Here is a 12018-nt window from a genome sequence, read left to right on the forward strand (position 1 = left end):
TAAAAGTTTAAAATGTTTTTTTCTTTTTACAAACAGCATGCGACTTTTTTCCATCTATTCTGTCACCACGTGTAATAAGTCCGCATGGTACTAGACAGTCGTCGCAGGTAAACTTATTTCTAATAAGTCGACGACGCGCACACCATTCCAACATTCTGTATCTTGAGCTACTGCTTAAATCACAGATTTTCCTCTAATATTAATTCACGAGTGAGGATTTCGTTTTCAACAACAATAAGATGTTGTGCAGCCGGTCTTCCACGAGGCATTTTCTATTTCTCATAAGAAACTATGATATTCAATCACGTGTGTGATTTATATATAAACAGTTAACGTCAATCAAATCACATGATTTATTTATAAACAAAGTAGTACGGATAATACTGGTAGTACGGATAATACTCGGACCCTCAAAGGTCATACAGACCCCAGTTGAACACCCTCGGACCCTCAAAGGTCATATAGACCCTGGTCGAACCCCCTCGGTTTAGTGTGATTGAATGTTCTTTTTATTTTTAATGTCTACTTTATCAATCAGTTTGTCTACTTCGATTTTAGGTACTTTAGCCTCACATAAAATAAACTTTCGCACGTTTCCTAGTTCGTTTCTTCTTCTTCTTCCAGAGTTGCTGTCTCTTTTACGGTTCTTGGATGTTTCGGGTAAAGAGAGAGAGAGAATTATGTCGAATACATTTCAATATCATCGCTATTTGTTCAACGTTGTCTTTTAATGTTGTTTTCTGTTGGATGATAAACATCAGATCAGTCAACCTGTTTAATGTTAACTTTGAGACTGTCTCAGAGCAGTGCAATGGTTCTTAACCATTTCGGATGATACTCACAGACCGAAATTTCTTGTTATTTTGATTTGTTAATCTCCGTCGAAAACCTAATTAGTAATATTGTTAATACTTCTAAAGTCGCCTTTGAAAAGTATTCGTTCTTAGAAATTCATCATTTTCAGTTTGTTTTGCTTCTCTTTGAAACAAGAAGTTTCTGTGGGTCTTATGAACATCATTAACGGAGTTGTAGAATCATTTGATTTTTGTAGACATATTTATAAAACATTTGAGTGGAGGTGCTGTGCTGAGTATGACTGGATTAACATACAGCACCGAGTACAAGTGAGGAAAACATATTCTTCTAATTATGACCGAGTAGAACACACTGTACCATGCAGAAATAGGACGGCATTCATAGGAAAGTACAACTAACTGGTAGAATATGCCACATAGATGTGAGACATGCTGTACAGAGTACAACTCAGATGATACACTAAGCTGTGTACAGCTGAGATTGCTCAATTTTCCTTAGCTGAGTCTATGCACAACACATTTTTTTCCTGGTTTATGTCCTTTCCATTTTCTTGGGAAAGCCATGAATCTCCCAACCCATCTTCCTTAACTCTATGATTATTAACCCTTAAAAGGCGACAAGCTAGCAGAACCATAAGCATGCCAAGCCAAACTCTTAGTAGCATCTTGTCCATCTCTACATTCTGAGTTCAAATTCCACCAAGGTCGATTTTGATGTTTATCCTTTCCGATAAGTCCCAGTTGGGCTTTGGAAAGAATGTCATAAAATTGAAGTCTTAGACGTCTTCTAAGAATCCTTTACATTTCTTTATTATTCTACTTCACTGTGTTGTGAGGGTGGGATGGGGACATCAACGGGGAGTTTAGGGTCACTCAGGAGGTGCCCATCTTTTATCCTTTACTTATTTCAGTCGTTAGAATGTGGCCATGCTGGGGCACCACCTTGAAGAGTTTTTAGCCGAATGAATCAACCCCAGAACTTATGTTTTTTTTTAAGCCTGATGTTTATTCTATCAGACTCCTTTTGTTGAACAACTAAGTTACATGGACATACACAAACCAACACCGCTCGGGGTTTGGTGATTAGAGTCCAATAGAATAAGTACTCAGCTTAAAAAAGAAAATCCTGGAGTTGATTCAGTCAACCAAAATTCCTTCCAGCATGGCCACAGTCTGGTGACCGAAACAAGTAAAAGACAACAAAGTATGGGACAGGGACACACAAACCCTTAATAACTGCTCAGAAGAAAAGAATGGGGTGGGTATTACACTTTATGACACAAAATGTCTGGTGGACAGAAGACCTAAACACTTGGTGTGTCTTTCATTGGTGACTTTCTTTTGGTGACAACGGACAATGAGAGTGAGGAGGCCTATGAATAAAACAAATACATTTGTTACATTTCAACAAGTTGCAAAAGATTGATAAAAAATGTTTACCTTTATATTGCTGTTAAAAAAGGGTCAAAAAGCCCCAAAATAATTGCTTCTAATTTAGGGCAGAGTGAGGTTAATAAATACCATCAACCCCAATACCTGACAGACACTTTATTTCATCAACCCTGGGAACCAAAAAGCCTTAAAGTTAACTTAGCAAAGACTAAAGTTTTAGTAAACAAACAGGGATAGCCTTGGTTGATACAGTTCTATATTTAAGAGACAAGGAATTATTTACATTAGACGGATATTTGTCCTCATCTTGTTTGTTGTTAACACAACGTTTCGGCTGATACACCCTCCAGCCTTCATTAGGTGTCTTGGGGAAATTTCAAACCTGGGTTCTCATTCCTAAAGTATTTTTCAATGTAATTATTATTACTATTATTATTATTATTATTATTATTCAGGTCACTGCCTGGAATCGAACTCAGAATAATAACATCGAAAAATACCTTAGGAATGAGAATCCAGGTTCGAAATTTCCCCAAGACACCCGATGAAGGCTGGAGGGTATATCAGCCGAAATGTTGTGTTAACAACAAACAAGATGAGGACAGATATCCGTCAAATGTAAATAAAGCCTCAGTTGATATCCAGTAGAAAAGGTACTGGACGATGTTTCATACAGAGTACCCAGTGCAAGCTATGGGCAGATCAGAAGTGTAGAAGAATGACAAGAAGGTTAACAGAGAAAGTAGTGCATGTGTATGTGGCAGATGTGCAAGAACATACAGGAAAATAGATTTCCTCAAATGCCAAAGGGGATCCTTAGAGGTAGTAGTTTCTGTTGCCTAGGTGATAAAATTAACAGTGGAGGAGAATGCTCTGAAAGTGTAATAATTAGAAAAAGAAGTGGTAGGAGAGAGTTCAGAGTTATTAGCTTTGTTCATAATAAAGGGCCCCTCCGTTAGAATGAAGGGCAGATTGTATGGATAGCAGTGAAAAATTGGCCATGGATGGAGGGGGCAGAGAGAGACTAGAAAGGAACGAAGCTAGAATGCTCTGGAAGATGAGCAACATCATCTGTGCATGACAAAAATGGTGCTGAGAAAAAAAGTGAGGACAAGAAAGGAGACTGGTTTAGTCAGATGATGTGTATGGATGAGGGCAATAGTATAAAGAAGTATTGATCAGTAAATGTGGAACTTGTGGAAGAGGCTCTGCCCTTGAGTAATTCACATTTGTTTTTTGTTGTATCCCTGCAATCCTGTTCTGTTGGTGCAGCTTCACCAGGTAGGATAGTCTTGTTTCCCAGGTGTTGGGGTTGATCTCAAAGTCCTTCAAGTGATTTTTCTGTCCCCCCTTGTGTGTATTTGCTTTCACTAGTGCTGTAAATTATACAAGAGTAGAAGCAGACCTATTTCAACCCCCTTTTTCTCTGACCAACTATCCTGCCCCGTCCTTGGAACCATTTCCTTTGACACCCATCCACGCTTCCCAATTTTCCATTAATCATCCCATTCCGTATCATCAGTTATCTTCCCCTTTTCCTCAAAGCTCCATCTTCAGACTAACTTACCATATCCTTAACAACTTTTCGTATCTGCCATCAACACCACCTCTGCCCTTACTGACCACTAACTTTATCCACCCCCTCCATCTTCTCTGTCACTGTATCTCTCTCTAGCCTGCAGCACCCCTCCTTTACCCATTCCCCATCACATCATCTCCATATTTCTCATCTCTATCATTCTGCTCTTCACTCTTTCTCTCACTTACCATTCCATCCCAACCCGTATTTAGTATCAACAGCAGCCCCCACCCCACCAACACTTCCTGGTTAAAAGAAACCATAAAGCAAAACACTGGAATATGAAGAAATAAAAAAATTACAAAAAAAGAACAGAAATTACACACATTTCTGGATATGGACATAGAAGAGAATGATTGAGGGACCTTTATTATTTCATAAATGCATTTAATGGAAAGTTGATATAGCAATGTAGTCTCAATGTAGAAAATCACACACACACACACACACACTCTTCCATGCAATCACAAGGTAGACCTGCATCTGTACACAGTACTGTCCGTAATTATTAGGTCATGTATAAACACAGAACACTTGTATATAATACTACACACACATACAGACACACACACATACAGACATATGGCTGTGTAGTTAAGAAGCTTGCTTCCTAACTGCTGGGTTTTGGGTTCAATTCCATTGCATAGTGCTCTAGGTGACAATATCTGACAGATGAAAAATGTAAGAAGCCCATCATGTGTGTGTGTATGCGTGCATGTGCTTGTGCCTCTTTGCCTCGATACTGTGTGACAGCTGTAGACAAGTGTCATCATCATCATCATCATTTAACATCCGTTGTCCATGCTGGCAAGCTGAGGGGCTGCACGAGACTGCAGTCTGATTAAGCATGGTTTCTACAGCTGGAGTCTGGTGCAGCCCCTCAACTTACCAGCCCTGGTCAAACCGTCCAACCCTTGAATATGACATGTCCCTTATTTCCAATTTTGCATGAAAACACATCCAGCCATGCAGAAGAATTACTTTGCTTGGTAAGAATTGATGGCAACGTATGTGTATATATTCATATATGAATCTATACATGTACACCTGTGTATAGACAGACACATCACTCAAACACATATAAACACACACACACAGGTATATGATGACAGTCATTAGATTACTTTGTGGTAATCATTCGAGTTCTCTATGCACTTAGTTCAAATTCAACCAAGGTCAACTTTGCCTTTCATCATGTTGGAGTCAATTAGATTAAAGTTTTAGTCATGTGGTGGGGGGGATTCTTTTCTTTCTTTCTGTCTCTGTTAAAAGAAATCAACAATGGTCAAGACTTAGAAATGTCCTTCCTACGATTGTAGTAAAGGGTTGATTGAGGGTGGATATGGAGGACTGCAAAAAGTAACATGTTACTAATTCATTCTTCTTATTTGTCTGATTCACATAAACTCATAGCACCGACTACCTATTTAGCCTTTGAGCACATTCGGTCATTTCAATATCTCACTGCTCACGGAGACAGACTGAAATGGTACTGCCAAGGTTCATATACACCTGTCTGCTCTGTGTGTGTGTGGATATATCAATTTTTGAGTTAAAAGTAAATCCAGTAATAACATCATCAGTTGCACAAACAAAGTGCAAGTGTTTTGTTTCCATATATAGAATAGGTGCAAGTATGGCTGTGTGGTTAAGGAGTTCACCTCACAACCACATGGCTTTTGGTTCAGTCCCACCACATGGCACGTTGGGCATCTTCTATGATAGCAATGAAATGACTGAAGATGCATTTGATAAACTGAAACTGAGAGAAGACTATGAGGTGTGCATGCATGTGTGATATATATATACACACACACACACACTTACATACATACATACGAGCACAGCCACATGTGTGTGGGTGTTTACATATCCTCCCAAAATTACTAACAAGGTCAAAGTGGTGACATCGTTGCCATTGTTTCCCCTGCCAAACAAGTGCTCCGCTGATTCCTGACTTCAAAAACAGGTGGTAAGGGTTAGTGACAGGGAAAGCATGACTGTAAGACATTACCTTGATGACACATTCATCCAACCCATGCTAGCATGGAAATACAGATGTAAAACAAACAAATACACACACACACACACCTGTACACAGACATACTTTACTTTTTTACATTTACTTGTTCCAGTCATTAGAGTGTGGCCATGCTGGGGCATCGTCTTGATGCATTTTAGTTGAAAGAATCAACTCCAGCCCTTAATTCGTTTTAAGCCTGGTACTTATTTCATTGGTATCTTTTGCAGAACTGATAAGTTGTGGGGATGTAAACATACCAACACTGGTTGTCAAGCGGTGGTGGGGGACAAATACAGACACAAAAACACCACATGTTTGGGAAGCAAACTTCTTACCACACAGCTACGCTTGCACTTATATATATAAACACACACACACACACACACACACACGCATGTCTATATATGTATTTATAGATATATACATGTATATAAATATATGTGAACAAATAACTACAGAAAATACTGCAGACATATGCAAAACATTGTAATTATGAGAATTTTTGTTTGCACACACACACACACACACACGTTTTGCAGATTCTGGTTAATTGGGTCATTAGTTAATTATGTTGTTATTTATACCAGATGAAGAGAATTACTAAAATCTTTGAAGATTTCAGGCATTTATGGCACACAGGCAGCAGTAAGTAGACTATAGAACGTCACAACAAGAATCAGTACCGAGTTTGCATTTGGGTTGTGAATATCTATTCATATCAGAGTGAAAAATAGTTGCTCTGTCTCTTATTTCTGATAGATGCTATCAATAGACCCCCCCACCCAGAGAATATCAGGGAGAACTGCTACCAAATGATGCAGGCAATGGCCAAGCTTCAGCAATTTACAACCAGAGTAATTGTGTTTACTCGGATTTTTTTTACAAGTTACACTATATATTCCTGCTTGCTATAAGAAGTGAATAAAAAGGTTGATGACAAGAGGGGCTTCTGGCCATAAAACAGCATCAAAAAGGGAACCATGACAAGAACATAATCAGATCGGCATAGGACCCAGGACCCAGCAAAGCCAACTCTGCTTTAGGGGAGGAAAGCAGCTATAAAAATGCTACTTGGTTGTTCTAAACCCTTGGATGTTGGGCATAGCTGGAGTGGATTAGGCCAAGGGGTTATTGTCTCTAGGTTTGCCAATTAACTGGAATCCAGTATATGTGTGTGTGTGTAAATACACACACACATTTCACAGTGTATAATGCAAGAGTGAAACTGTAATGCAAGATCTGATATGAAAAGACAGTGAAACAAAATCAATATTTATAAATGGTCGGTTAATATTGACTTTAGAGGACCCAGACATAAATTTAAAATGACATTGATCCATTAACACACAGGCTGATTGCTTGGTTGGTTGGGTTTCTTTTTTTTTTCTTCTATGGAATCTTAATGAGGATGCATTATACCCAGGGAAACATCACACACACACACACACACACAGAGTAAGTCACTACATATGAGCAAAATGTCCCTTTCTTGCTATCAATTCAAACCATACACATACCATTATTGCAAATTATTTGAGCAGGAAACACAGTTCTGTTTGTTTGCTTGGATTTGTGTGTGCGTGCATGAGAGTGTGTGTGTGTGTGTTTCTGTCTCAAATAGAAGCTTCAAGATAGAATCACAGAAACTGAATGTCAGGCTAGTGTTGAGAACAATGAGAAAATGGTATGGAACCAATGAGGTTTTATATATACAGTAACAATTGAATGATGAATGTTGACACATGATGGATGTGATGAGAGACGAAAGATTGTTCTGAAGCAGGAATGGTGTATGATTGTAGTAATAGTAGCAGTAGTAGTAGTAGTAGTATTAGTAGTAATAGTAACAACGACGACGACGCTGTTGCCTGTAGTTAAAGAGTAGATGATACAGCAAGATTCTGTCGAATCAACTCAAGGCTGTGTTCTTTCTCCCGCAGAATCTCCCTCAAGCGGCGAATCCGTTCCTCCTGAGGTGTCTCCCCAGACAGAGAGGAAGAGAGAGTCACCGATGACGTGGAGGCACTTGGAAGTTCTAGACTGTTGTGTTTTGAAGAGCTGACATGTGAAGAATAACAAGAAGATGAGGAGGTGGAGGGGGAGGCAGGGAGCAGAGGAGAAAGGTTGGAAGGAGATGGAGTGCTGTATGAAAGGTCGTCAGTCACAGACGATGATGATGATGTTTGAGTTTCTAAAGGAAAACCTGTTATCTTGACAGCTGCCTTTTTGCCAACTGCTTTCTTTTTACAGTTCAATTTCTTACCAGACCCTGACAAGGTAAACTTGTCCATCTTGTATAATTTAGAAGAATCCCTTAAATGACCAACGTCCTTTTGTGTGGAGGCTAAGTTTTTACAAGCAACATTCTCTGGACAAGGCCCAAGTTTTTCTTCTTTGATTGATGACAGGGAAGAATGTTGGTTGATGGGAGCTAATAACGAGACAGACGAATCAGGATTGATGTCCCCTTCGTAACCATATTTTACCGGTTCCTTTTTGATATTCTGAACAAGATTTAAGGAATCTGGTACACTAGTAGGAGGTAAAGTAATGAGAGGGTTTAATGGAAGGAGGGATACATGATGAGGACTTTTCACTAGTTCATCGCCATAACCAGAAGTTATGGGTTCAGATTTGATATGAACGGTATTAGGTTGCAGAGAAAGAACATTATCAATTCGCAGACCTGAAGAATTACAACTCTGATATGATGGATCAACTATACTGCCAACAGAAGGTGCCACTTTCGGCGTTACCATAGTTACACTTGGTACAACACCTGTTGAGCAAGATGGTAACAAGCGATGGCCATTTACTGGATCGACTTTGGAAATTTCAAGAGCTGTACCAGTCGCTCGCAATACAGTAGCTAATTCCGATTTAGAATCAAAAAGCTGGATTTTATTACTCCCTTCCTTCATATAATACAGACAATTGTTATTCTCGGGAGTTGGAACATGGCTTTTCGTCTTCTTCGGATTATCACTGGCAACCATTCCACTTTTTTTCTCTTTCAGAACAGATTTGGATTTCTTCCGATATTTCCTAACTGGAGGAATGAAATCAATATCTTCTTCAAAACCAGTATGTTTTTTTGGTCTACGTATTCTTTTACCAGTAATTATAGGTGGGGCTTCCAGAGTTGGTACAGTTTCTTTTGTAGAGCTTGGAAGTGGATCTGCAGATGGAGTAATAATCACATCATTCAAAGACTTAGAAGCGTTGTTGGTTTGGAAAATTATTTGGGATCCATTATTAGTATTTGATACGACAGTTGGAGGTGGACAGTCCTTAGTATTTACAAAAGATTTTGGCATTTTAACTTGCATAGAATTCTGGTTGAAACTCTTTTCAAAAATATAGGCAGATCTGCTGGTTTTGCCACCTTGTGAAGGAATAGCCACCGTTTTATCAGACAATGGAATGAAAACATATTTGCCCATAGGTAGAGAATGGGCAGCACACTGCAGTTCATCTGCAAGACGAGTGGAACTATTTCCTTGAGGTATGGCAGAGCCTAAAGAAGTAACTGAAGACACACTTTCCAATGTGCTTGCAATAGATTTAGCAGATTCTTTCTTCAGATTAGGATTAGTGACGGCTGTTACCTTTGTCTGACCATTACGCCGTCGTATGTCAACAGAAATGTACTTAGGATCCTGTTCAGTTTTATCAGAACAGCTAGAATTCTTTGGTGAAGCATTTTCTTTCTGTGAATTGTTCAGCTGAGAATCGGTCATGTTGAAGTTATCCAAATCTTGTTCAGCATTTGGTGGTAATTTTGTTGTTTTCTCATGATCAGCACTCATGTGTTTCCGGTGATTGGTTGAATCTATGCTGATGTCCACACTGACCTCCTCGTTTGAATTTGTCAGCTGCACAGGAGAGGTGAACGCCTCGTTGTTCATGCTGACGACAACGGTCCGTGGACTTGACAAGGAACTCGTTGACTGCGGAGAATTGATTAAAACTCTTTGGAATTTAGATTCATTTGGGAGGTTGTCATTTTCAGCAAAGCCATCTATTTGAGGTTGTTCTACATGGAAGAAACTGGAATCTGAAGAAGGTTTAACAAATTCAGAATTTTCTCCAAGTTGCGAAGCTGTAACATCATCCTCACTGGATCGCAGTTGTTCTTCAGCTAAAGAGAAAACAGAAGATATCTTCAATCCAAACATGCCATCATCATCACCATCGTCAGCATTATCTTGCGATACTTCTTTACTATCAGAATGGCAGTCTTCCATTACAGATTCAGATTGCTGTGACAGATTTTTAGCACAATTTGTGTCACTATTACTGATAGCTTTCCCACTATTCTCCGTTTTGTCCTGGTGAACAACATTCTCAGAATGACTCTCTGTTGGTGCCATATTCGTCCTCTCTGCTGCTGCTGCTTCATTTCTTTGTTTGCTGTGGGACTGTATTTTCTGTTTGTTTTCATTCAAGACAGAAGAAAATCTCAACAGAGATTTGCCAGAACTATTCTGTACTTCACTGGCATCCAAAATAGTTGGAACAGGAACCGATGATACAGAGGAAGAAGTTGGAGGACAAAGTTTTCTGGCAGAATCTCGTGAAAACAGTTTCACAGGGTGGATTGAACCAGAATCCTCTGTTGTTTCATCTGCTGTTGTTGTTGTTGTTGTTGCTGGTGTTGTTACTGTTGCTGGTGTTGTTGTTGTTGTTGCTGGTGTTGTTGCTGTTGTCGGTGTTGCTGCTGTTGTCAGTGTTGCTGGTGTTGTTGATGTTACTACTGCAGTGGTCAGTGTTTTAGTAGATGTCGTAGTCGTGGTCAGTGCAGCACCAGAAGTACCCACATTCTGATTATTCCCTGTAGAATTAACATAAGTGGCTACAGACACATCCTTTGGTCTGTCTGTTGAAGCTGGTTCAATTTGGGAACTATTCACATCAGACTGACTTTTGGCCGATGTTACCTTGGAACCAACAGTGGTAGCTGGAAGTGTTGTTGTGGTGGTTGATTTTGTTGGAGTTGGAGTCGTAGTTGCTGTTGTGGATACTTCAGAAGGAACAAAACTTGGCAATAACAGTTTCAGCATGTTGTCCGAGATGCCATGGTTTAGAAAAGAACCATATGTTAGAAGATTCGAAGATTTTGTTGAGGCTTTATTTTCAGTTGTTGTTTTTGTCGAGACAATTTGACTTGGTGAGTCAGGAGACTTTTTCTGCACAACAAACACAATTTTTTTCTTTTCGTTATCACACACAATTGTCGGTTTTGCCAAAGCTATTTCTGTTTTGCCATTCACTCCTCGACAAATCAACTTTTTCATCTCACCTTCAGGTTGATTGGGATTGGTGGCTGCTAAAAGACCATTGTATGGAAGAATGTACTTCAACTGGCCCCCAACATAAAGAGCATAAGCTTTCTGGGTATTGCTAGCCGGAGGGGTACTGCCAGTAGCTTTAGAGTTAGCTGTTGTCACTTTGCTGGTTGCAGTTTGGTTTGGTGCTGGTGGCGCCTTTGAAACCTCGGTATCAGAATTCGGCAGTTTTGAAACTCTGGAAAAGAAATGATAAAATAACCAAATAATTCACAATAACAACACATTAATGATAAATAACACAAAGCGGAGGAGGGGGGAATAGATAGAGAGAGAGAGAGCTTCCAAGACAATCAGGAAAGAGGAGAAAAAATTAATAGTAATAAAGGATGGGGAAAGGATAGCTAGATTAGATAGGATACGATAGAGAGAGAGAGAGAGAGGTTTTTTCTTTTCAATCTGGTGTGGTCAATTCATTGAAATTTTTTTTTTTCTTTTCCCATTGTATACTTATCAACATATTTGTAAATAAACGCATTTTCTCACAAGAGCTGGTGACCTTTCAGTTTCCTAAAATTTTAGGAAACTAATACCTCTGAAAGGTCACCAGCTCTTGTGAGAAAATGCGTTTATTTACAAATATGTTGATAAGTATACAGTGGGAAAAGGAAAAAAAAAAAGAAAAAAGAATGGAGAAAGGAAAAAATGAAATTTCAATGAACTGACCACACAAAATTGAAAAGAAGCCTCTCTCTTTCTCTCTCTAGCCAGCCATCTCTCTATCCTTTCCCCATCTTTTATTGCTATTACTTTTTCTCCTCTTTCCTGATACCTCTCTCTATTCCCCACATTTTGCTTCTCTTTCCCTATCTCTCTCTCTCCCTTTTTCCCCCAAAACAAAATTTTCCTCTTCAAAAAAAA

General features: G+C 39.2%; 1 protein-coding gene across 2 annotated transcripts in view; it reads right to left on the minus strand.

Annotated features, from left to right (window-relative positions):
- Nucleotides 1–4113: 4113 nt before the first annotated feature.
- LOC106871094 (mucin-5AC) overlaps nucleotides 4114–12018 on the minus strand; it is a 33901-nt gene continuing 25996 nt past the window's right edge. For both annotated transcript variants that reach the window (XM_014917390.2, XM_014917391.2), the window contains exon 5: nucleotides 4114–11335. In XM_014917390.2, coding sequence (XP_014772876.1) covers nucleotides 7684–11335 — 3652 coding nt within the window. In that variant the 3' untranslated portion in view covers nucleotides 4114–7683. The remainder of the gene's footprint in view (nucleotides 11336–12018) is intronic.

The sequence above is a fragment of the Octopus bimaculoides genome, chromosome 2 (assembly GCF_001194135.2).
Source record: "Octopus bimaculoides isolate UCB-OBI-ISO-001 chromosome 2, ASM119413v2, whole genome shotgun sequence".
In the NCBI taxonomy this organism is placed as follows: Eukaryota; Metazoa; Mollusca; class Cephalopoda; order Octopoda; family Octopodidae; genus Octopus; species Octopus bimaculoides.